Source organism: Falco peregrinus, chromosome Z, assembly GCF_023634155.1.
Source record: "Falco peregrinus isolate bFalPer1 chromosome Z, bFalPer1.pri, whole genome shotgun sequence".
Taxonomy (NCBI): Eukaryota; Metazoa; Chordata; class Aves; order Falconiformes; family Falconidae; genus Falco; species Falco peregrinus.
The window spans coordinates 23,475,296-23,502,589 of record NC_073739.1 but is presented as its reverse complement, the minus strand read 5'-3'; the positions used below and the strand labels follow the sequence as shown (position 1 = coordinate 23,502,589).

Here is a 27,294-nt window from a genome sequence, read left to right as displayed (position 1 = left end):
CTCTTTACTGTTCAGTTCACTTTTCTGTTACTTCTAATGCAGATAATACATTAATGAATATTTTGTCAGAATTACAGTTCTTTCAAAATAACCTGTAAACATATGTACTGAAAGTAGGCTCCTGGAACCAGACTGTTTTTAAGGACACTCAAAGTAGCTGGTAATTTTTTTTTTCTCCTTCTCAGTTCTGTTAAATACAATGATGCGCAAGAAAGGTTTGTTGAAGACAAGTCTAACTTACTGAGCCTAAATTTCTGCTTTATAGTAAACATCCTCTCCAGTCATTTTCTATATATACCATTATTTTTAGAATCATAGATTTCCTGCCTGTTGGCTAGAGAGGCTTTGGATGATACTAAATTTTAAAACATCAGTTGAGGACTTACTGTTTAGAGTAAATGGCTTCAGGAGAAAAATTGGTGATACTAGATGTTTCTCTGGTAACATTGTGAATGTTCATTACAGCTGCTTAAATATTAGAAGATACGGTGGATGCAGAGGTGCTTCCACCATTTTTCTGCAAGGAAAGAGGGTGACAAAAGCACACTAGTGTTTACGATGATTATTAGGATGATGCTTCCTTCAGTGCCTTTTTAGGTCTTAAAAGAAATAGTCTTAGTATTGTTTTGTGTAACAAGCAGAGTAGTTCCTGTAAGAAACTAGTCACACTCTTAAAAATGGCAGGGTGAATAACAGATCAATTTTAAATATTAAATATGCTTTATTTATGAGTGCAGACTTTCCTAAACATCGTCTCTCAAGTGCTATCTTGTTACTTGCCAAAACATTTATACAAAATAGTCGGTTATGATAAATGTTCTAATACATGTTGTGATAGTGTGCTATTAGTATGAATCATCAGCATGGAATAATACAGCATAAGTTGGAAATGCATATGGCTAAAATTGATTCCTTTGGTCTCTAAATTCTCATGTTGGATTTCAGTATGTGTCTTAATTCAGTTGGTAAAATGTTTGTCAATGAAATGTCATTATTTTTTTCATCAATATAATGAAATCTGATCTAAAATAGGCTATACTACTTATGATATGCTGTGATAGTAGGTTATTGTCAGTGAAGACAGCATCTCCACTGATGATTTTCCAATATTTGTGCGGGACCTGTGTGGACAGATGCTGATACATTTCCTGCAAGACAAATGGTCTTCTCTTCCCTACAAGTGCTGAAGGGAACCTTGAAGGTGACCCTGATAGGTCACCCAAAATGGGGAAATATTTCTTTATTATAAAACAGTTGTTGCGGGTTTTGTGTTTTGTTTTTTTTTTTTTTTTTAATTAAAGCTGATGTATTTAATATTAATGGGTTTGGGTTTCATTTGTGTTTTCAGTTAAAATAGGAAAATGAAGACCTGTCTTAGACTTCTTAATAGCTTAAACTTTCTGGAATTCAATCCTTAAAAGATTATGAGAAATACGAAAGTAAACAAGAGCGAGCCGTATGCAATGAGGGCATACACAATTAGCCATGAATAGCAAAGTTGATCATCACGAAGAATGAGTGTTCAGGCTTGTGAGTCATCCCTGGTCCAATATAAGTTATGATTCAAATGATGTCTGGACTGCTTTGTGTTCAATATAGTATTTAAATGCAAATTATGTGTTGTATTTTCACGTCGTGTTCTGAATGCAGCATGACTAACCAGCTAAGGAACTTCCCAACCCAGAATCATAAAGGAAGAAGTGGGGCTTTTTTTCTGGCAGTGCTATAAAAGCTCAGCTTGACTGTTAATAGCCTGAAATGTATGCCTTCTTGATTTCAATCTTTTTTTTGTATTAATAGAATGTTTTTTTGATTGTTAGCATTCTTCAGTGACATTGTAAACATGGGGTCATTTCTGTTTCTCACGTACGTGTGCACTTGATCCCCATTGTACTTGACCTGTAATGAGGAATGCAAGCCAGAAGTTCAGACCATCATCTCTTTCCTTCTCCTCATGGTCTTTTAAGGAATGCAGAAAACATGGATCACTTATTTCATCTGCTAACTCAGGTTTTGGTTAGTAAGAACAGCAGCATATGGGTGGTGAGTACAGGCCAAGTATTGAACTTAAGCAGGTATCCTGAAATGTAACAGTGGATTGAAAACTTGCCAAGTTATGAATTTATGGCAGAACAAAACCAAAAAGCGCTTTCCACTCCCTCCAGCTGAAAGGATTTTAGGAGGTCAGGTATAGCAACATCACAGTGTTCTGTCTGCTGTCCACAGAGATAACCTTCATGCAGAAGTGGATAGAAAAACTAAGAAGAAAATCCTCTCAGTGCAGCTGAGGTTTAGAAAAAATTGTGGTCTCCTTTTAAAGGGACTAACCCTTTTCATGCTTTGTCTTAGGGTAACTGATAATAGTAATGGCTCTTCAGCTGGTGCTTGTTTTTTCTGCAAGGCTGAAAAACCCAGGAGTTCAGAGGGTACCTAATCTAGATATGATCATTTGGTATAGTTTCTTTTGTGTCATTTGTTTTGAAATTTATTAAAACGAATAGTGTTATGTAACTTGCAGTTCACTTTCTGATATCAAAGCCCTTGTTGCTAAAACAAGCTGATGCAGAGCAGTTTTCTGTAATGGCTGTTTTGTACTCCTTCCTGCATCTCATCACCTGAGCATGCTAATATATAATAAAGGAGAACATGAACAGAAGATAACAAATCTGCTGTTGCATTCACAGGCAAGGGCAACTCTCATTTTGTACCAAGTATTTTCTTAGTTCTGCTTAACCACACACAGAGCCTCATGGCACTTTCAGAAGCCTCATTATGTTTGTGTGCCCACTTAGCCCATATGAGGAAAACCCAAGCGAAATAGCCTTCCTTCTGCCTGCTACTGACTAGAAGCTTTGGGGTTTGTTCTTAAATGCGGGTGGGGATAGGAGGATTAAATATGCTGGCAACAAAAGCAGTTTTAATAAACCATGGGTTTATCACTAGGTGGAAATAACATCATTGTTCCGTGTGATGCTGGACAAGGCAGAAATGCAACCTTTATGCTCTGGAAAGAATTGGCATAGTGGGCTTTCATGATGTGAGGCGATGGAGTATTTTTCAGTGAGCAGTAAAGCGTATTGCACAACACCTGTGAAGGATAAATTATTTTAAATCAGTAAGCCTGGAAAACTTGCCCTAAACTGAAATGGCTAGGAGGGCAGTCCCTGGCCCACTGGTACTTCTTTTCAGTAAGTTCTTAAACAAAGCACTTTACTGGTATTTTGCCAGTGTTGAAAAAGGACAAGCCGAAGGATATTTACATATAAACTGTTTAACCTGAAGATGAGCTTCAAACAAAATAATGGAAAATCTGTTACAGGATTCAGTCAACAGAGAAATTGAGTTAATGTAGATTGGCATGGTTCAAAATAAGGATGGCCAAAAAACCCCCTCACTCTTCTTGTGAGTGTATTGATACAGGTAACTATGAAAATGATCTGTTTAAGGCTCAAGTTAGTAAGTGGAGCTGGCTTACCTTAGAACAGCTGTGCTGGATTTTTTGCCCCTGTCTGTCAGCCTTGCCCCTCTTTTGGAAATAGCTGTGTAACAGCTGCTGGACTGTTGTGGTTAATGGCCAGCATAGTAAATTAAACCAACACCTATTTCAGATTACCTTGCTAGTCAGGCAGTAATCTGCAGTGGTTTTAGACAGCTGCCGCTTGAGCAGCTGAGACCTCCTTTCTTCCCTGGGTGGGGACCATGTGGAGATGGGTAAGGCAGACAGCTGGGGGCAGGCACTGGTACAGTCCTCCCAGCACAACTACTAACTGCTTCCAAGTCAGAACCCCGAGGCCCAGTGCTGCCAAAAAATCTGTTTTAAAATGTATTTAAGGGAAACTAATTGGAAAAATCTCATGACGTTATGGTTTGTTGAGGGTTTTTTTTGGTGAAGTCAGTGTGTTAGGCCCTTGAAACAGTTGTCCATTAGTCACATGGGGATGAATGACAGAATAGTAGAGAATCGTAAGGACAAGTTACTAGGCTCAGCACTGAAGAGTTGAGTAAAATTTGTGGATGTAGAAAGAAATCAGAGTGGATGCCCCTTCTAGCATTACTGAATTACAATCTAGAGTCATGAACTTTAGATACAGTGGTTACAAGTTGTTATATTAAGAAGATAAACTGTTGTTTGAAAAATCTTCAATTACAGAGCACAGGAGCACATCTCTTTACTGGTGGTGATAGTAGGATGCTGAATTCTTTTTGCGTATTAGAGTTGAACATCTCATTTACTACTCAACAAAGTTCATAATCCAAAATCAGTTACGTGAACAGGAGCCTTGGTTGACATCAGTGGTTTTTTGGATTGGGCCTTATTGAAGAAAGTAGTTTTGCTTTTTTTTTCACTGATTCTGATGTCTAAAGTAGCCTTAAAACTTACTTGCTAACAAAAAAAACCCCAAACCAAACCCAAAAATCACCCTCAGGCAGTTACTGGTGAGTGACAGAATAATTATTCTGTTGAAGATTTCTAAAATTGAAACAAATAGGTTGTATTTATCCAAAAATGTTGCCTACATTTACATACTGGCAGTGTGAGATCTCAGTCTCTACTATTAGAAAAATTCGTGGTAGAGTATTATGTCTTAGATTATTCTTAGCCTCTTTTGTGAAAAGACTTAATTGTTTTACAAAATTTGATTTATAAAGATAGGGTTCTCTGTTAACAATGATAGTTTTCATGGATGAAAAAAATAGTAATGGAAGTCTGAAATATTTTCATAAGGAGATTTAATTAATATATCACAAATTGTTGGGGTTCTTAACTAGGCATGTTGAGTATATCTATTTGTTGGTTCCAAAGAAAAAGGATATGATCAATAAAAATTGCAAATTTTCAGAGAATATTGCATTTTTTTTCCTATCTCTTGGGATTTGAGATTAATAAGAGTGCATCTGAATTCCTGATTTCCAAGCAGTTGTTAACTGGTATAGTTTCCTTAATGTAGAAAAATGCATATCTAAATCTTAGCAGTATGTTTGGGTACTGTTAGGCTTCTCATTAATTTTGATTTTAGTGTGTAGAAGAGTTATATCTAGCTTGAAATTATTCTTTGATGTGTATATTCATGCAAAGTGCTGATTCATTAAAGCATGAAATTACTTGTCATAATTTCACCTTACTTTGATAGGAGATGTAGAAGAAACCTCTTAATGATGAGAAATGTGGGTCAGGGAAGTAGGAGACCTAGATTTTTGGTCTTCTTACAATGAGGGAATTAAGTTTCAAAGTTTCTGTATTCAAAGAGGGTTATTTCTTGGAGTAAATCTAGAGAAAGAGCTGTCTCCACTCTTCCCTTTAACTGTGTTTCTTCATCGTTCGGAGTGCAAAAGGGAATTTGACTGAAGCATAATAGTGAACTTTGCAAAGGTGGGCTGTGTTGCATGCATCGCGCGTTTTCTCTTGGTCTGGGTAGAATATGAAACGGGCATTGGAGGCCAGAGTTCTTCCTTTTCCATTCCCCTTCTCTCCCCTGCATTGTAGCAGTTTTCTAGGGCAAGGGGGAGAAGGCAATTACTGATTCAGCTGATTCTGGGTCCAGTAATCTTGAGTGTGTGTGTGTGTGTGCGTGCAGTGGTACAGCTTCAGGCTAGTGGGCCATGTGTAAATTATTTCTTGCTTTCCTTTGGATTAGTCACTTGTCTTGTGAATGCTGTGATATGTGGCTGTGAACCCTGTCTGGCCAAGAGGGTCCAGAGTTTGACTTTTCCCCCAAGGCAAGTGTTTTGATCACTGAGAAGTGTTGCAGGAAGTGCGTGCAGCAATACAGTCAATTTTTGTTAATGCCAGCAATTCTGTGTTTAAGAAATTTTAAGTAATTTTTTTGTACTGATAGTTTGGAGCATAAATCCAAGGGTTGGTTTTGGGACCTGAACTCTGATCTTATGTGTCTAGTTTGAGGCTATGGGTAAAAAACTGTTTCCAGAAGAGAAGCAGATTTGAATTTTTAGGGTGTTATCTCAGTATACATGGAACAGCGTAAAGGAGCCTTGTGATTGTGCAAACTAAGCGCCTGAGAGGTGTTGCAGTGCTTAGCGTAAGAAAGGCTAAGGTGCTTTGTGGTCATGTGTTACCTATGTCCATTTCCCCTATTTTAAAGTTAAGTAATGGTGTCTTCTGTGAAATGCTTTGGCATATCCTTATTTCAGCAGAAAAAAATACCAATATCTTGAAAATACAAAAATAAGTACAGTATTATGTTGACATTTAGGAATATAGAATTGATTTGGTTTCTGATCTGCTAAGTCCAGTTCCTTCCTGTGCAGTGATTTAGGCAAGGATGTTGCTAAATTGACAACTTCTAATGGACATTGCCAGGCTACATTGATAAATAACCAATTTATACCCGTTGGTTCTGTGTCAGCGTTATGTTTTAACATAAATATTTTTTTTCTGCGTTGAGTGTTTCCCCCTCCCTAATAATGAAGTATAGCTGTGTTGTTCCAGCCTTTGTTGTGCCAAGACAGTAAAGGCTTGCTTGTCAAGTCTCTTCTCATGTGAGAGACCCTCTAGTCCCTGATCACTTAATGACTGTCTCTGCACCCACTTAAATTAAATTTGCTTTTCTTACCCGTGTCTTTGTAAAATCACTTGATAACTCCAGGGACTGTGTTTGCTTTCTTTGTGCCAGTCCTGTGTTGGCAGTGCCCAGGTGCCCTGCAGGCTGGCTGCCAAGAGGCTAGCGTTGCTTCTCCCCACTGCTTCCAGGTGATGAGATTCCTGCATAAGTGACCTTACCTTGTTATGTTATTTAATTCTGCCCTGTTTCTCCTGCTTCATTTCTCAGTTCATCAGATTACTAGCGTATTACGTGTAGTCCTCTGACCTTGTGAACCCTCTTGAATTTATGGGAGTAAGTTTTGATGCAACTCCTTGTGCCAAGGTCGGTAATGAAACATGTAAAAATACCTGTTGCAGACTGGTTTTGGGGGAACTTGCTAGCAACCTGCCTCCAGCCCAACAATTTGGCTTTCAGCACTGCCCAGCATTGCATTGTCTTTGAACTGCTCCTTACCCATGTACAGTTTTTCTGCTCATGTCTGTTATAACTGTGACTGGTTGTACACACGGCACAGTATTGAATGCCTTGGTGTGGTTAAAGTAGGTGAGATCCATTATTTCTAAAAAGTAGTTAACTATTCTCAAATACATGGTAGTCCTTCCCTTACAGGCAGGAAGAAAGAGAAGTATCTCGGAGGGCCAGGGAGATAGGTATACATCTGCATGCCATGCCCCCAAGAAGTCCCAGGTGCCTCAGCCAGTGCAGGGGCAGGCATCACTGGAAGCAGATGCCTAGGTGGCACGTCACTGTTGTGAAAATGACTGCCTTCAGTCCAGCTTTCAGTGTGGATGTACTGTGACTGCAAAGACACTTTGCCCAGACCTTGCCATCCTCCTGAAAGATACCACGTATGCACCCTCCAGGAGGTTCTCTTTAAAATTCTTGCCTTATCCTGAGGTGCTGATGTGAATGTTCTGTAGCAGACGGCAGCTGCCAGGCATTGCTGTGATTCCTGCTGGCGCAGGCGCCTCAGGAGCCAGCAGAGCTGCAGTCGGGCAGCGTGGTTCCTGCCACATGCCAAACTGGAGGAGTGGGTTTCTTTCTGCGGTAGTGTCACTTATTGCTCATTTGGGCATCTATTTAACAAAAAAATAAGGTGTTTTGGATTGCCTGGCTTGTGGTAATCAACTAACTTTTTTTTTTTACTGAAAACCCACAAAGTTTGACATTTGAATAAATCAGGAAATGAATCCTAGTCATAGGCAGAAAGATTGCTGTCTCTTAGTGGTGATGTCCCGCTTCCGTGTTATGAAAATAAAATACACAAAGGAGGCTTAGGAACTTAGATCAGGAGTGGGAGAAGACAAACCAAACCGCCCCTTCAGAAACTCACTCCTTACTCATTTAACATAAGCACATTTAAGCTTATTTTGCATTTAAAATTTCAGAGCTGTGCAGTTCCTGGTTTTCTGCTATAGCTTCTCCCCGTGTTCCGTTTTCTTCATTTTCTTCGTTGTGTGTATATATCTTGTTCATGTGGATAATTGTTCTAAATTCCAGATCTGTAAGTAAAAATTCCTTAGCGTGGACAGGAAAAGGAAAAACTTGGTATTTTATCATTACTTGTCCTTTCACACTAATAATGAATTAAAATAATGGGAGAAAAAAGTATGCTAGCTGGAATCAAAATGCATGTCAAATACATAGTACACAACAACTTCTGTAAATCAGGTAAATACATGTGTGATGTACTTGATTCAAGACCAACATAATCAGTCAACATTACAATACAGTACTAATTTATGACAACTAATGTGAAAATATTTCCATTTCTATCTGTGTTTCCTTGGGCTTGTGCAGAATTGTCCATGCAGTGTAGATTCTGAACAGAACAGTGAACTACAGCTGTTGGTTTTGTTAATAAGAATGGAAATTGATGCTTACTTAATAAAAACATACATGAAATGGAACAGAAGCAGTCTGCCTGAAATTATTTTTTTGTTATTGTTGTTACAACTCTCTTTGACAGCTCTCCACCTTTTACATGAAACAGCCTGATGGTAAAAGCACAGAATTCACAGAACAGAGTAGGTGTTTCAGACTGCCTTCATTTCTCTAAAAATGAGGTCTTCAGAAAAGCATGACCAGATTTTGAAAAATAAAGTTGTTAGGGTTTTTTTTCTTCAGCCTATTAGTAGTGTCATGGAAATTACAGTTCCCTAAGTGGCAGGCTTCTTTCTTCTCCCATCTTGGAAGATGACAGGTGCTTAGGGCATGAGGACTTGCTTCTTGAAAAGGAAATAAACAAGTCATATCAAATGCTCTATAGATTGTGTTATTGTTTCTGTCTTCATTTAGAAAGATTGAACAGTTTTCAAAATCTGTATTGGGAAACAAAAACCTTTTTTAATCACTTTACCTGTTTTTTAGTAGGCTGGGTAATTCAATTAAGGTTGTCTGGAAGAGCGAAGTTGATTTCGTGGGGAGTTACACGAGCAGTAAAGTCAAAGGCTTAGCGAGAGGATACACAGAAAATGCTAAATAAGAGCTTTTAATTGTTTCATATTTTCCAAAGTACTGCAGCAACAATGAAAAGGCATGTTGTCCCATAAGCTTTTAATTTTTTCCCCTTTGAGTTATAGGCCATATACTTAGGAAATTCCTGTAACGAGGTTGGAAGGGTAACTTGTACGTAGATGAAGTGCTAGGCTTCCTTTTATTCTCTTGAATGGTGGTGAATAAGGAACTTATTCACAGCTTTAACTGTGAAGAGCTTCAAACACGATTAGCCATATTTTGGTTAACCTATGTTGTTAGATCAACAACTTTAATGGTTTTTTGTTTGGAAAGTGGGAAACAATTTTAATTTATAATTTAAATTGGAGTATTTGTTTCTTTCTTCTTTGTAATGACTGAATAATTGTGATGGTGTCCTAGGTCTGTGTTACTGTATTACCCAAAATAATAGTGGGTATCTTGGTATCAAGAATAGCCTTCTATCTTTTTGTTCTGCTGTGCAATGTGATCAATTCTTGTGTTGGAATTTTGTAAGTGTATTTGTTTTAATCTTTATGGCTTGGAGGGTATTTTTACAAAAGTTTCAATTACTACTACATTTGATGCTTTTTTCTGGTAAAATTCCTCAGTATTCACTGTTTGCCTTTCATACAACATATCCTTTAGTGTATGCTATGCCTAGGAATTTTGAACATCTGTGACTATCTTTCATTTCATAAAATAAGTAGGCAGTCAGCATCTTTTACATATGGTTGATGGCGCTTGTTGTCTATCAAAAATGATTAAATGTGGTTATTATCTGTGTAGTTTCTCTGTGTTAGAATTGAAACGCAAATAATAAAGATGTTTTTGTATGATGCTGTTTTCTTTCATGTATTCTGCCTTCCCCTCATACCTAATGCAGTTGTTAATGAACTTCTTTCATTTATTTAATCATGTGTATCCAATGGAAGCCCTCTGAAAAAAGTCTTTGAACTAGCATTAGTGCTAGGTATTAATAGTTTGGTTTAATGGATTTAAATTGAATGTTTAGAAAGTTGAATGGTAAATGGGAGGGAGTTTGTTCTATGGTTAGATAACTTTGTGGGTTTTTTTTCTAAAATGTGTAAATCTAATATTTTCTCTTACTTTTTTAAGGGCTGAGGGTAGCCCAGGATGGCTGCAGCTTCATATGATCAGTTGTTAAAGCAAGTTGAGGCATTAAAGATGGAGAACTCCAATCTTCGGCAAGAACTAGAGGATAACTCAAATCACCTAACAAAACTGGAAACTGAGGCGTCTAATATGAAGGTATTGCAAGCTCTGTGTCTTTGCGCATCAGCATTTCTGTTACTGCCTTTTGCATTGTAGGCTGGTAGTTGCTCTACATGTTTTGTGTGCTTTTAGAGTCCTACAGAAGTCCTTTTCCAGTCTGGGTAAAGAAAACTACCAAAGCTGCTTAGTGAAGAATTATTTTTTTAAAATTTGAAAACAAAAAAAGTTTTGAAATATATCTAGAAACAGCTTCCAGTTTTCACAGCTTCCTCTCTGGTGTGTCAGGGTAGGCACTACAATTCTAGCACAGCTGTACTTACCAGGAGGAAGTCCAGTCTGCTGGCATAGTTTAACAAAGCAAGTATTGTTCAGCTCTTGAAAACAAGGGAGACACTGGAGATTTTTAGTGTGTTAAGGTAAGTTTAAAAATTTTGGGGGTTACTGCAATTAAACATCCGAGAAATAAAAGCTCATCTTAAAATAAGACCACAAGTTCTCCAGCCTCTCCCAAAGCCTAGATTCACGCTTAGTAATTTCCATGAGATCTGTCCATCTGGTGTCTGTTGGCTAGGTGCAGGACTCCAGAGCCACCTATCCAAGAGGAATACTAGGCTCAGCTGGAATTTAGATGGATTTTGACCAGTAGGAAGATACATACACAGCTGCATCCATGTGATCCATGACACTAAACGAGGCGGAATTTCACAAGTGTTATAGCTGCATTAATGTAGTGCTCTTCCTAACCTGACAAATCCTGCTGCCTTTTGCTAACAGCCAGCAAAACCAGGCTGCTTTTGGTACCTCAGTTAATACGGCTCAGAATTGGTTGGTATCTCTGCATATACCCCTGTACAGGGCAGGCATGTTCTAAATATTAAACAACATTTGTATGTCCATCTCCTCGCTTCCTCATCTTCATATCACGGACTTACTGTTCCTTTATAACTGATCTTTATTTTTTTAATATGGTAATTTGATGAATGTGGCAATTAAAAATACTTTGAACTTAACTTTCTTTTCCTCCAGCATGTAAATTGTGACCTGTATATTTACTGTAAGAAAATTTTCTTGTGTTCTGAAGCACTGCCCCTAGTTACAACACTTGAAAGAAGCACAATTTTTTCAGATATTTATGATACTTGCACCGCACTCTAAAATGAAAACTGTTCTCCTGCCTGAATTGAAATGAAATTATAGTCCTTTACAACAACTACTCAAAACAGTGGTTGGCATTAGCAGCTGTGGGGAAAAATCAGTGTTTGCTCAGTTATGTATCTGAAAGCTAGTTCTGTCATTTATAGTGTTTTTCTTAATGTTATAACAAAATTGTAACTCCCCTGTCATTGCAGTCAAAAGTAAGAGAGGGAAGAACAGGAGAGTGATCTTCCTCATTGTTTGAAAAAGGAAGAGCGAAAATGTCTTTTTTTCCCCCCCTTTGTCCTCATACAGTTTGTGGGGTTTTTTTTAAGCTTTTGTGCAGATAATTAAATTTCCACTGACCTAGAGACAGACCAGCTGTATAAGCTGGTCTCTAGGGCATTAATTTGTGATGTGGAACAGCTTTCTGTCCTTACTTCAAGCCTGGCAGACCAACAAATGGAAAGTGGCTCTATCACACTCCACAGAGGAGTGCTTATGAACACATGCAGAGTAGATGTTGCATTTTTTTCTCTCCCAAAATGCCATTCTAGATCTAAGGAGTTCATGCTAGAAAACCTCCAACTCAAGTATCAAACTGGATATATTTATTTTCATTGTAGGGGATAGATGGGGAGGAGGTTGTTCAGATTAATTTGATACATAAAATCTTTTTTTCCATGTTCTCTCCATAAATCCTAATCAGCTGTAGTCCTAAGGAGTGCTTGCTTCTGCACCTGAACCAAGAAACAGTTTCTTTTCTGCCTTTGTTTCAGATGTGTTTGAAAAGGGTTGAAAGCTTTGACTTGACTCTTAACCTGAAGGATGGTATGGGAATGGTACTGATTTGGAGTCTGTGAGTGAAGCTTGATGGGGATCACTGCAGGATTCTCTTTAGTCAGAGATAATTTTAGTTTTGCAAGCTTTTGGAGAAAGTATGTGGTAGTTTTTTTCCATTGACAGAAACTGCATGATTTGGATGGTTCCAGTGCCATAATTAGGGATAATTACAAGAAAAGTAATAAGAACTAGAACAGTGGAGATTGAAAGCCCACTACCATATATACACAGTTAAAACTGCAAATATTTTGGAAAAAATGATCCTTTGGGAGCACATAAGTGTGACAGAGCCTTAGCAGCCCCTCCTACCAAGTAAAATCCCACATGTTAGTGGGGGAAGGGGAGTGGCAGTGGGGAAAACAAGGTGTGGTTCTGTGGCAAACATAACTGTTACTTGCACCATGGGTTTTGATCTGTGGGCTGATGCAGAAGCATCTCCCAGTAATTTTTTTGACTGTTTGCTTGTGTCTTCTCTTTTGCCTTACATTCTTTAATCAGTTGTGAAAGGCAGTATTTTAGAAGGGGAATTTTAAAGACAATATTGTATCATTAAAGAAATTGATTTTGGCAGTAGTAGTGTTAAAATGTTGTGTACGTGTGCCTTGTCTTTTATAATCGTTCCATTTCAGAAATGTAAGGTAATCTTACTGGAATTAAAAGCTTAACATGGGCTCATCTTGCACATGTATTTTTCATAAACTACTACTGACCTATATAAGAGCAGTGTCTGAGTGCTTTGTGTTTAAAGTGAAATTGCATATTTAAGAGTGAAAACTCTCCATTTGCTGACCAGAAAACAACATGATAGGTAAACAAAGATAAATGGGATAATGGGGGTGCCAAAATGATTAGTAAAACAAAGTCCACTTTATTTTTTAATTTGTGTTGTCCTAGGGATTAACTGTTCAAACAAAAGAAATCCCTCATGGCTAACTTGGGAAATTCAGTTGTTACTGTTGGCTTACTGTCAGATGAAATACACAAGTTCAGTATGATAAAATTTTCTCTCTAAAATCAAAAAATATGCTGTTTGGTCAATGAAATAATGATGTTGGCCCATGAAGAAAAATGATTTCAGTATCTAGATGTAGAATGTAACAGTAACTGTATCAAACACACACTATGGGCAAATTTAGAAAAAGTAAACATGGCTTTATTAAATTAAAAACTGGTAAAATTCATGAAGAGACAAAAAGCAATCCAACATCAGCTATACTGCATTGTGCATGTAAATTTAGGAAGCTTTGTCAGACTCTCCTGCCTGGTTCTTCTAAAAGACAAGTATTTTTCTGTTAAGGATGGCTTTTTTTGTTGTTGTCATAGCTAACTCATATCGGCATTTTTCCCCATATAAAATTTTGGGGGAAATAGGTATATGTAACTTAACTTCAAGTCCTCATGTAGCGAAAGAATAATGTCATGCTTAATATCCACACTTGTTCTCTTGAGTTTTTTGGATTTTACAGTGAGTAATGGGTGTTACCTTGTGTGAGAAAGCCATCTTTATATGTGATCCTCTGTGGGCAGAACATTCTCTTTCATCTTTATTTGGACAAAATGTTCTTTCTTTCATCTTTATATAGTATACTTAAAATTACTTTCTATGTATGATTTTCCGGGTTATTTAATATCCTCTGTATTTTGTCCACATGTATCAATAGTAAAATAGGAAGACTCAGAGGAACTTCAGTTTCTTAAATTATTCTGAGTTTTTGTAACCAGCTAAATATACACTGTCAAGAAACAAGGCAATGGTTAAACTCTTGTTCTCAGAAAATCATGAGCTGCTTAATTCGTGGAGATGTTTACATTTTTTTTGTTTTGTGGAGGGTGGGGTTTGGGCATATTATATAAAAACCTCATATAAAGGTTTTAGTTTTAGTAATCTTCTGTGGGTGTATTTGGTGGTTGGTTTGTTTGTTACAAGGAATTCAGGTTTAAAAGAGGGTCCTGGAGAGCTAGTTACTGTTGTGTCTGGTGCAAGTCCAAAGGGTGGTATATTTTGACATAGATGGTGTTTGGGTTTCTTCAACAAATTAGACAACAGGGTAATAAATAAATCTTGTGATGGTTTTATGTTGGATTGGAATGGATTTTGACTAAAAAAAGCAAGTACTAAGATATTTTGAGGATTTTGATTTTTAATATGTTTGTAATTTAATGTGGTTGCAAATGAAATGTTAAACCTGTAGAATATAATATCCCAGATATATTGCAGTGTCGTGCACACTTCATGAGGTTGGTTATTACTCAAGTTAGCAGAATAAAAGGTAAAAAGTGTACTAAAGAAGATGCCATAGTGCCTGGTTTTGATCTTGTTTGTCATGCTGGATTTGTGAGAATATGAGAAAGCTTTTATCTTAATTGAATGGAGTGTGATTTTATAATTAAATATGATTAAGTTGCATTTTATCTGCAAATATAACTTCCCATAGTATCTTTTTATGGCTATTGAAAGGGATGAATATACAAATCTTTATGAGGAATAGCAGACTGAAAAGCAAGTTTGCAAACTTAACAGTTACTTGGTTGTTTCATTAGTAAGAGGAAATCTGAAAAATATACTGCTTCCAGCTTGGAGTTTGTTGGGATGTGTATAAAAGTAGAAGATCGGATGTTCCAGGAACTAACTGGCATGCAATGTTTTGATGCTTTGTTACACTTTTTGGGCATGAACTCTTGTCAGCCTTGTATGGCAGTAGCATTTTGTGATCTATAAGCCATAAGAGCAAAACAAAAAAAAACCAAACCCATACATAGTAAATAGTGCTGATCCTTTACATCATACCAATGGCTGAATCACATCAGGTTTTTTAGAAGTTTACATGTGTGGCAATGTAAGATTTCAGTTACTGTCAGTACCCTTTATCCTCCTTGCCTAAATTTTAAAGGTTTGCTTTAAAATGGCTGCTGAGGGATTCTGTCTTTGGGAATGTATGACTATTCTTATCAGATGTCTACTTGATTAGGTAAGCAGGTGATCCAAGTTTTCTTTTAACTCACCAAACCCCATTTTATGGTCATATAATCTGCTTAGCCACCATTTCTTGATATTTTACCTTGAAAACCTATCTCATTCCGATCAACTGCCTCTGATCATCAGTGTTTAATGATCCCATTGTAAAGCACGGAAGGTGCTGGGAGGTATTTTTGTAACTGGCACAAGAATTTTTAGTTCAGTGTATCACAGTAAGCCATGTGCTTGCAAATTGGAATTTGAAGCCTATGTTGACAGAGACCTCTGATACATACAGCTTAACAATTTTGTTGTGCTATATACGTATGTAGTATGTATCTATCTGTATATAAGGTTCCTCAAGAAGGTGGTAGATAAATACATTTAATGGATACCCGTGCTTGCAATCCCATCTCCAGAAATCTAACAACAGGTTTTGTTCTAAGGTACCAGAAGTTACACATTTTGCTGGGAATACTTACTGTGTCAAATAACAGGACTTCCCCATCTCTTTCCAAAGGAAGAGTGTTTTTAGCTTTATCTTGCCTTTCCCATTTTTCCTTTCACCTTCGGAGAAAAGGTTTTTAGTTGGCATCACACACAATGAAATGTTTCACCAAGTCATAATGAAAAAAATAATGAAAAATTATATTGTCTCATCAAAACAAAATATTCCATACAGAGAAGAGAAATGCTTGTGTTAAAATAGATAGATTTGATCTGGAATTACTATTACTGAATAGGCTACACATAGTAAGCAAACTGCAGTATAACTTGAAGTTTATATGTGGATCTTGAATTTAGTATGATAGGCATTTCTTTGTGCATCCTGTCACACATTAAAGTATTAGCATCATTTCCAGAACTGGAAATGTCACTGGAAACCTGGTTTCAGAATTATCTGAGTTATCTGGTGTGTTGTTATTTTTGCTAGGAAGTCAAGTCATATATAACATAGTGGATTGTAGTTGCTTCATGAACCAAATCCAATGTTGTGGTATCTCCACAGTAATTGCTCATATGGAGCTTAGGGATTCCCCTGCTATGCAAAGAACATCTTAGTGATGCTATCTCAAATTTAAGAGTCAACAATAAAACTTCTAGAACAAAGGGAAGAAAACAGATACAGTGAAATGTCGGTCACCCAAGTGTTCGAAAGCAACTTGAGTATGACATTGCTGACCTGTCAACTGTAAGGTATAACCTGTGCCACCCTTTCCTCTTCAGCAGTTGGGAAGACTGGGGTATGACCCCTTTTGCTTTAAAGAAAGGGCAAGCTACAGCCTAAGAGGAGGAATCATTTACTGGAGTGATTGTGAGATCTGGATACTTTTAGAACTGTAGTCATGTGAATTATTTCCCTTCTGTCAAAAGTCCTCATCAGTTTGTCAGCTGGTAATTTCTTATTTCTTGTTTATTCATGGACCCTGAAGTTCGTCTATGGTAGGTTCCCTCCTGGCAACAATTCAGCAAGTATGACTTCTTTGTCAAAGCTTCTCTTCTGCATAATCCACACTATCAACCTTGCTGCTGAAGAGAGGTCTTCCGTTAGTTAGATATGCCCTAGGCCCTGAAATTCTTCACCAGTGTGTTTCCACTTGGTTTCTTGGGTATCTTCCTTTCCCTTACGTGTCATCTGTGAAATGTAATGATACGTTGTCAAACTATAGAACTCAAATTGAAGTTCAGTAATCTTTTTTTTTCTCTTCCACCAGACAGACATCTGCACTGCTTACCAAATTTGTGTGTACGTATGTAATTTTCCTGCAAGATGTTTTTCATGTTTATGTCCTTTGTGATTGTCAGACAAAGATAAAGATCTTTATTCCGTGCTTAAAATGGCCTCGTCATGCAAGTTATGAAGGTGGCAGACATGATGCCACTTTTTAAGAAGGAAGTTTAGGGAAAACTGCTGATCTACAGACCTGTAAGCTTGAGTTTAACGGCCATGTCAGAAACCACAATAAAGAACAGACTACAAGTAAGCAAGGAGTTAACATTTCTTTCTTAGAGAGAACGGTGGCTGTTCACAGCTGTGAGTTCTCTGAAGGAATCATTGAGTAGGAGGTAAGCAATATAGACACTGATAAGTCTGCCTGGATTTCTAAAATGAGGTTAGTAATGTCCCTCATCAACACAGATAATGTTCTGGAGAACCTAAGTTGATTCAGGAAGGTTCTTCGATTACTATCCAACTTAAAGGTAGAAAATAAAAAGCAGAAGGAATAGTTAGGGGCGTGGGTTTTTATTTTACCACTAGCGTCTTAGTGAGATTTCTGCTGTGACCTGTGTTTTTCTCAACATATTCCTAAGTTAACTGGAAAGAGAAAGTCAATCTGATGTTGGGAATTACTGGGCATACATAGGGAGATGAAAAAAGCTGTAATTATCAGGATGGACACAGGTTGCATGCAGAAGCTGAGTAATATATCCTGTTCTGATGAACCTCCTCGGGAAGCATGTAGTAGAATTAGTATAGGTGAAGAAAAAAAAAACAGTGATATGAAAAGCTTCCTTCAGTGGCATGATTGGTTAGAATGGGACTTTTCAGTTGGAAAGGGCAGAGACAGAGAGGGACGGGGTTGGCAGAAGATTGTTGAGCTCTAAAAGATCAGTAAAAAGCATGAGAAAAATAAACAGGGAGTGATTAGTTTCCCTCAGTAACAAATCTAATGGACGTCAAATAACATTATCCGATTAGAAAGTGGAGAACAAAACAAGGCTCTTTTCTCATCATAAGTCTTTCCCATGGGAGCATTTGGATGCCAGAGGAATTGATCAGGAGGTGGTACCATGGGAGACATGGTTTCAGGAAGTCTGCATGTCAAGGCCACCTGGAAGCTTGGGAGAGGGCATGCAAGAGAAATGAACAGTAGATTTTCTTTTGTCCAGGTATCCTCACTGGGTTTCTGCTGTTGAAGTTGTGTTGGTGTGGATAGGTGTTTAATCTGCCTCAGTGTGAGAAATAGTGTTTGCTCTTGATTCTGTTGGGTTTTTCCCCCAGCTGGGTTATGCTCCCTTAAGAAGGAGGAAGAGGACATGGAGGAATTGCCCTCCCTTCTCAATGCTTAAAAGCTCTGGAAGGGAGAGGGGCCTTTTGAGGGCAAGGGGAACACAGAGCGGACATGGACTTGGAGATGGGTGAAGGAGGGAAGGTGACCGCAGCAGCCTGGGAGCCCATGGCTGAAGAAGAAATCCAAAGAGCCCATGGCAGAGTAGGAAATGGAGACCTCTGCCCAGCCGGTGATGGAGCCCTTTCTTGGACCTGGTAGCACTCTGCAGTTCATATCTGCCCTGCAAGGGTACAGTAGGCAGTGGTGGAGTTGTACTGAGACTCAAGAGTAACAACTGAAGTGTCTCCAAGTATCTTTTTTTTTTCAGTGGCATGGTTAATACTTTTTAAAGGTTAGCTAATTATCCTGGTTGGTCGGTTACCTTTTTGGTTTGTTCAAAAGCTTTTCAGCTGTCTTTGAGAGCTCAGCAGAGAGTGTTGATGTGGTGGATCTGCTTAGACCTCCTCAAAGTTCTGGCCACCTGAAAAGCAGCATGGTCCCCAGTGTTTTAGCTTTATTGTTTCTGGAGAACACTTTAGCAAATAATTTCAGGAAAGCATTTTTGATGAAAATTTGTACCTATGTCAGTTGGGACTAAAATGTGTGGTAGTTTGACTTCAAAAGTTCTTTGGGAGGTAACACTAGAATAACTTTGTCACATTAAGAAGTGATAGGTTTTGGTGGTGGGTTTTTGTTTTAGGAAACTGGAGTTGTTAGATACTCTCTAAAGGTCTGGAGAATTTGAGTAATTGAAGTTGCCGACACAATCCCATAGTTTACTCTACAATTTATGAGGCAGTTGCAAACCATCATGATCATCCTCTGATGTGAATACCATACTGCTATGTGGCTGTGGGCACATAACTTTTTTTACTGTATCCTTCAGTTCTGGCATTTGGGTTTTTTTGCATTATCCTCGTTCTACCTGTGCATACTTGGATTACAGCTTTTTGGAGAAGAATCTGCTTACCTGGGTACAGATGGTAGTGAAAGAAAATTATTTTGCTTGGTACTACTATTAACAGCGGAATATAAACTTTCCCTCCTTGGCCTGTGTGTCACCAACTGATGAGAACCTTCTAGTGTGCTCTTCGTTTGCTCATTGCCATGCAAGTAGTGTACATCTGAAAGTGGTGCCAATGTTGAATTTGCCCTTGTCCTGGCATTGTTTCCATGCATCTTCCAGCCAACTCTAATGAGTCCACTTCATTTTGTCTGACTGATTTTTCAGCATTCTGGCTGATGTGGCCAAAGTTAAGGGTTTTCTTTTATACTTTGTACTCCTGGCTCTGAGGAGTTATTTATATGGTACTGTGTGCTCTGCTGACTTAACAGAGCTCGTTTTTCTTTTCTAAACTTCCATTATTTTAAAGGTTGTTTTGATACATGCTCTGTCTGGCACATAGTAGGGGCTTTGTCTTGATTTCTTTGGTAGTTCACGGAATTTTGTTCTGGCCCAGCTTTAGGGGAGCTTTAAGCAGGAACATAAATTACAGCAGACAATAAAGGGAAATGTAGTAGGAATTAGAAGTGTTTTGAAGAACAGCTCAAGGTGCAGTAGCAAATGAGTGAGGAGTTTGGGTGATAAGTTTCCTGCTGTTGAGAAGGAAGCTGTGGGAGGGAATCAATGAATCAAAAGCATAAATTAAAAGAAATTTCTGTGCAATTCTTGTTTATATTAGTTTTCAATGGTGGGGATATTGCAGTGTAACTGAATCCCCTGTTCTTTGCTTATAGCACTAACAAATCTTGTGATTGAAATAAACTACAAAAAAGTAGTAATTACACACTAGAGTTTATTTTTACTCTTTTTTTTTGGTGTTTATTTTTCCAACTAAAGAGGAGAAAAACTTAATGCATTTTATTGGAGTTTGCACATTGAAACATTAAGAAAGTGCCAGCTTAAAGTTAGACAACGCCACCCTGATTTTGTCAGCTAGTTTGTATACCCTATACAGTTTTACTTATCCTACAAGAAAACATTCCAAAGTTAGCATGCCTAATGCTCACAGTAAGGATGAACATACATTCCTGTATAAATGAGTGCTATTTTCTAATTTACCGTTGCAAATGAAGTCTGTAAAGACAGATTATCATACATACAATGATCTGTAGAGTGTCGGCTATTTCTCTTGAAGGTTATTTATTGACAGAAATGCAATCTGCAGGGAAAAAAAAGAACTTTTTCCAGAAAATATATTTTATTTAAAATATTATTTTATGATACTAAACCTAAACTAAAACTGCATTTTCTTCTGTCAGCTGGATTTCTTAACCAAACCATGTCTCCTTGAATGAGCTGTGGTCTTAGTATGAGTGAATTGCATACATCATGAAAATTCCACAACTGCAGTCACTGTCAGAAACACTGTCTGCAGGCAGCTGAGCTAGTAGGAGAGAATTCAATGAGAATTGAGATATAGATCTCACATAGCACTGTCCTGGACAGAGTGCTCAAAATCCAATTACACTCAATACAACCTGCCAAAATATTTTGATTCAATAATAATGTGTATTTTGCTTTCAGTATAACCGAATTGTGTTGTATTCTGAAATAACATACATTTATGCTTACTTTTTTGTGCACCATAATGAATCAGCTAGCTGTAGAAATTTTACATTGTACCTATTTAATAAAGGAGAACTTTGAAAATAAGAATAGTAGCATAGGATCTGACATTTTGAAAGTCTCTTCCAAATAGTTGGCTGTATGGGCATTTGCACAGCAGGTATGCATATACATACCCCTGCTCTCAGTGAAAGCCTAATTTAGCTTTATATTCATCCCATTCTGCGAAACAGGTGTGATGGAAACAGAATCTGGTGACACCTTGTTCTTTGAGTAGCCATACTAGCTTTCTATTTTTTCCCCAGGTCTTCATATTCACTTTATTTATCTGCCTGTATGAACAGTCTTACTGTACATGATAGTAGCTAGCTAGTCTAGTTAGAGAGTAAAGTGAGCTGTGTGTAGTCTTACAAAGGCTGTTCATCTGGAGAATTAATTCTTTAGGGGCAAGTTGGCAGAGTACTAGCTACTATCTTTTTGCTGCCTAGTAGTCTTTCATTGACATTGGCAGTGCCTATTTTGAGGTTAAATTTGTAAAGATTTTAGTTTCTACTCATGAGTATATTATTTTCCAATATTTTTCAACAAATGCGTTGTTTGGTGAACAAGTAGGAAGAAAAGGCATTGGTTTGTCAGTAACATTCCTTGCCTGTATAAATATTTCTGGAATACATGCTAAATTCTGAGTCTCTGGAACTTGTGCTGTGTGAATTCATCCAGTATTTTCTTTCCAGTATATGCTTGGTTTCCTTTAAATTTCAATACATCCCTTTCCAATGTGTAAGTGCCTGAACTTCAGAAATCTCTCACGGGGAAATGGTGATCATGGTTAGCATGATTATTTTTTTTTAAGAATTTAGGTGGAATTGAGCTGGTGATACGTACAGTTACTGCCATTACTTCAGACAGCATTCCTTCTGAGCATAAAATCAGATAATGTTAGTTGATCTGGAAGAGGGCTTGCACTAAGGACTTATTACTGACTTTAGTATGTGGTTACAGCAGACGACACAGCTCCTGAGCGTGGGGTGACAATTGAAATTTTATTTATTTATTTCTTTATTTATTTATTTTAGAAAATGACATCGAAATTGAAATGAAAATGAACAACATCATTTCACATAACAAATGCTTTCCTCTTAATACAAGGTTAAAAGTGGAGCTGCTCCACTGTTTCACCTCGGTCAGCAGTGCTGTCATTACTGTTACCATTTGGACCTGGTTATAGGGTTCAGCAACCAGAGTGATTGCTTGGCACTTCAGGTCATTAGAAGGGCACCCACCAAGCTTGTTTAAGTAGCAGTGTAATTTGCCAAAATTTGTAGGAGAAAGAGTCTCTTCCATGGCGCTTACGTTGCCCCTGTGACCATTGTACCATGTGTGATAGTGTTAAGGCCCTGTCAAGTTACGAAGGGTCATGTAAGACCTTGAACTTAAGTTTATGATATCTATAAATGCACAGAAAATGGTATTCTGAATGTCTGTTCTCCTGCATTGTTTTGACATTTAATGTTTTTGTTGAATTTAAGTGATGGGTGTGCTCTTAGTGTATGTTAACATTTTTCTGCCCTTTTGAACAAATAATAAGTGAAACAGCATCCAACACTGGGTTGAACTTCAATCTAAACTGAAAGTGATTTTTGCAATTCAAGCTTTCAGTATATTGGGTTAAAAAAATGAGTGCAAATGCTGTCAGAAATATTCTCATTTTAAAATACTGCTGATTTGGTTAGAAATAAGTTATCAGCCATTCAGCATGCAGTATTCCCATCCTGTATGGTGCTAAGATAGATGTTCAGTTACTGTCTGAAATGGTAAACACTTTCTATATTGGTGCAGTTAAACCTGTTTTTATACTCAAATGTTGTAAATATATTGATAATCAAGGTAGTCATAACCTAGAACACCTGAATTACAGGGTAACTCAGTTTGGGGTTTGTTAACAACACTGAAAGAAACACACAGTGAAGTCTATGTGTGTGTGTATATATATGTAGATGACGGGAATGTCTCTTCAAAGGCCCAATTATAGTTATTAGATATAAAGGAGAAACAGGTATGAGCAGTGTCTTACTAAAAATTGTTTGATAGTACAGCTTTTTTTGGAAATCTCTTTAAACAGTTGTGCTTATTTTTTAAAAATCCAGTAAATTTCAAAACGTTTTGTTGGCTTTCTATGTCAGTTGATACTGGCCTGTGAGTATACCTGGCATACTACTACAAGCAACTTCATCTAGATTTGATGACGATTTTCACACATTTGGGCATTCACTGAATACAAAAAACTTGTAGAAAAGTGAATTCAAGTAATGAAGCTTGTTCTGTTTAAAAGGTGAGGAGGAGGGAAGCAAGTAAGGTTTACAGAAGAGCAAATGTACATGATTTGTCTGAATTGTCATCAGTGCTCCTTTACCTGCCAGAGGAGAGGTGTGTATCTAAACCAGTGTGGTGGGCTGACCCTAGCTGGATGTCAGGTGCCCACCAAAGCTGCTCCATCACCCCCTTCATCAGCTGGACAGACGGGAGAAAATATAACAAAAAGCTCATGGATTGAGATGAGGACAGGGAGATCACTTGGCAATTACTGTCGTGAGCAAAACTGACTCAACTTACCAATCAAATCAGAGTAGGATAATGAGAAATAAAACCAAATCTTAAAACACCTTGCTCAACTTTATTCCCAAATTCTCACCCTCCTCCCTCTGAGCAGCACAGGGGGATGGGCAGTGGGGGCTGTCACACGCTGTCTCTGCTGCTGCTTCCCTCTCACACTATTCCCCTGCTCCAGTGTGGGGTCCCTCCCACGGGAGACAGTTCTCCACAGACTTCTCTGATGTGGGTCCTTCCCACATGCAATTCTTCACAAACTGTTCCAGTGTGGGTCCCTTCCGTGGGGTGCAGTCCCTCAGGAGCAGATTGTGCTAGTGTGGGTCCCCTGTGGGGTCACAGCCTCCTTGGGGCATCCCACTGCCCCACCGTGTGCCTCCACGTGCTGCAGGTGGGTACCTGCCCCATGGTGTGCCTCCATGGGCTGAGGGGCACAGCCTGCCCCACCGTGGGCTTCACCACGGGCTGGGGGAAATCTCTGCTGCAGCCCCTGGAGCCCCCCCTGCCCCTCCTGCGGCGCTGGCCTGGGGGGCTGCAGGGCTGTTCCGCCCACAGAGTCTCACTCCTCTCTCCCACCTGCAGTTTTGTTGCACTGATTCTTTTCCCCCTTAAAGATGCTATCCCAGAGGCACCACCATTGTTAACTGATGGGCTCGGCCTTGGCCAGCGGCAGGTCCGTCTTGGAGCCGTCTGGTGTTGGCTCCATTGGACATGGGGGAAGATTTAGCAGCTTGTCACAGAAGCCACCCTTGTAGCCCCCTGCTACTAAAACCTTGCCATGCAAACCAAATACAACTGGAATATCTTTGTTAATGTCTCCTCTGGAGATACTCAAAACCTGCAGGGGCATGATTCTGTGCAAGCTGCTTTAGATGACCCTCCTTTAGCACGGGGTTGGACTGGATGATCTCCAGAGGTCCCTTCCAACCCTGACCATTCTGTCATTCTGTGAGATACCATCTTTTTGAAGTATTTCTAAGTATAAATATTAATATTTATGCTTACATTTATCAAAAAATGCATATACTTTTAAATCTGAACTAACCAGGATTTGAAGTCTGGTATTTTTAGTATTGTTTCTCTGTGATTCTTTATTAGGAGCTTGAGTAAATTCACTGCCCTTAAGCAGTTTTATTTACAATCCTTAGCACTTAGCTGGGTGCGTGTACTGATAGTTAAGGTGCTTTTCTTCTCGGTAGTTTTCCAGTTACTTGCTGATGGGTCTGATCTCTTTTATTTAATTATCCATAAAGTAGTTGTAAGGTCAGCACTATATGGAGTCCAAACAACAACATAAAAATCACATTGTTTCTGTACTTCACAGTCCAGAGGCTGTGAAGACAGAAATCTTTTTAAATGATGATGAGTCATAGGGACAGCTCCATTTCCAGAAGCATTCTTTTGTACTTCTACAGAAGGAAAAGATAAACTAGGTTATGTTTAAGTGACCATTAAAAGTAATTTAACTTACATTCTTTAAAAGAACAGAAAAAAACTTCTGCAGCCTTATAGATACTTACGTTTATTTTTTTAGAAAGTCACTACTGAGTACTGCTATAAACCACTAGTAATATATTTATTAAAACTTGCATAACTAAACAGAATAGTAAATTAACTTTTGTTAAATTGATTCAGGTTTATTTGTGGAGAAGATTTTACCCTGTTTAGCAGACATTACCAAATATAAAATGAAATTATTGTGGAAAAGTACTCCTTTAAAGCACTGTAATAATCCTAGGAGGGGAAATGGGAGAACTGTATGTAAACGGCATTAGTGTTGAGTCCTGCAGTTATAAGTAAATAAATTAAAATATGTCCTATCACAGCAATAGATAACTTGCTGTTTTTTCCTCCACATGGATTGTTGCAGAATAATTCTCTGTTCCTTTATTCAAGTAAAATTGTAAATACACTGATTTGTCATTTTAGCACACTGCCTCGTTTTCCCACAGTACCTGGCCCAAAGGCTGCATCTCCCTCTCTAGCCTTTGTCTGCTTTGTCAGCTTGGATTTCAGTGTGCTGTGATTGAGGTTGAAATTGATGTCATAGCCTAATGGCATTGTTACTTAAGCAATGGTACTGTAGAAATGTAGGACAGTATAGAAAAGAATGCTTTACCTACTAACTTAAAAAAATGCATGTGCTCTTGGAAAAAAGGGAATAATTTAAAAACTAAAAGTTACAACCTAAATTAATTAATTGTAGCACAGCACATTCAGAAGAGTGATCCAGTATACTAATGTTTAACTGTTGCAGGTATTCAGAAAAAGCAATCCCTAGCTGCCTGGACACCTCAGTTATGTAATTTGGTAGCACAGGAAAGGTGATATTTCTGCTTAGCTGTTCATACTGGCTTTTGGAGCAGGAAGACTCATTATGTAGGAAAGTATCCTGAACATACGATTTATGAAATAGCAGAACTGCCACGCAGGCAATGAGAAAGAGGCTTCTGAGAAGAGAATTGGAGGAGGGCTTGGATGTTGGGTGTGGTTGGGTTTTTTCCCTGCACCAAGGTGCTTTTCCCAGAGGAAGGGGATTAATTAGTTATTTTTAAATTTATCTGAGTTGACAGGTCTTGCAGAAACCTGCAAAACTCCCAAGACCGCTCCACATACCCACATTGCCCTTTTAGGCTTTTAACCTAAGACTGTTGTCTGCAAATGTGATCTGCCTGTAAGTCAGATAATGTAGGAGTCCTTCTTTGAAAAACGCCAGATTACCTGTTTGTCTGATTCTGCTGACAAGGCAGATGCTATGTCTAGAGATGGCTGGGCCATATAGCTAATGAAGATGCCTTTGAATGTACTGAAAAGCACAGGTGCAGTGGAGATGTCTTTCCAAGAGTAACAATTCTGTCACACCAGACTTGATCCTGAAGGCTATGCCAGCATTAACAGGTGGTGCAGTAAGAGTTGATCTGTACATGAATTATGCGGAGGACCTAGCATGCATAATATGGATGTTACAGGGGATTTTGGTTTTGGGCTAGATGCAGTCTGTGTCCCATGGGGTGGATGCCCGTTAGGAGTCTTGAATGTAACTGGTGGCTTGGGTTTTGATCAGAAAATAATTTGGTTCATGTTTAGAGATCACCCTATGATGTGAACAAAAGTACACATCTGGTAGGGCAGATGGGGGTTTGACATCAGACTGTTCCAATCTAAAATGCAAATGTGGGCACACACCTTGACTCCATCAGTCAGGCAGCATGCAAACTGGGAAACTGGGCCTCAACTCCACCTGCAGAATCATTTCCACAAAACAGTCTAAACATAATTAGTGTGTCTGAACTCCAGAATTATTCTTTCTAGAGTACCAGCATCTAATTACATGATGTGTGGCTGCAGTGACTGTGATGCTACTGGTTGCTCTGGGTTGAGTGCTTGGAGATTATGTCCCCAGAACCCTGTGCTGTTCTTTACTCAAAATCCTTTTGTGGTACAGGGAACAACACTTTGCATGTAGAGAAGCTCAGTAGCGTGCTATTTAAAGAATGTCTTAATGTGGATGCCATGTAGGGTAACAAAGCTGGTGAAGGGTCTGGAGCCCAAGTCTTGTGAGGAGCAGCTGAGGGACCTGGGTGGTTCAGTCTGGAGAAAAGGAGCCTGAGGGGAGACCTTATTGCTCCCTATAAGTGCTTGAAAGAAGGTTGTAGGCTGGTGGTGGTAGGTCCACCTGCCACCATCTCCCAGATAAGAAGTAACGAGAGGGAACAGCTCAAGTTGCACGAGGGGAGGTTTAGACTGGATATTGGGGGAAAATTCTTTACCGAGAGGGTTGTGAAGGATGGGAATAGGCTGCTCAGGGAGGTGATGGAATCACCACCCCAGAAGTGTTTAAAAAATACATAGATGCAG

General features: G+C 38.5%; 1 protein-coding gene across 2 annotated transcripts in view; it reads left to right on the top strand.

Annotated features, from left to right (window-relative positions):
• APC (APC regulator of WNT signaling pathway) overlaps positions 1-27,294 on the top strand; it is a 102,842-nt gene that overhangs the window by 24,911 nt on the left and 50,637 nt on the right. For both annotated transcript variants that reach the window (XM_055790265.1, XM_055790264.1), the window contains exon 2: positions 10,158-10,310. In XM_055790265.1, coding sequence (XP_055646240.1) covers positions 10,176-10,310 — 135 coding nt within the window. In that variant the 5' untranslated portion in view covers positions 10,158-10,175. The remainder of the gene's footprint in view (positions 1-10,157; positions 10,311-27,294) is intronic.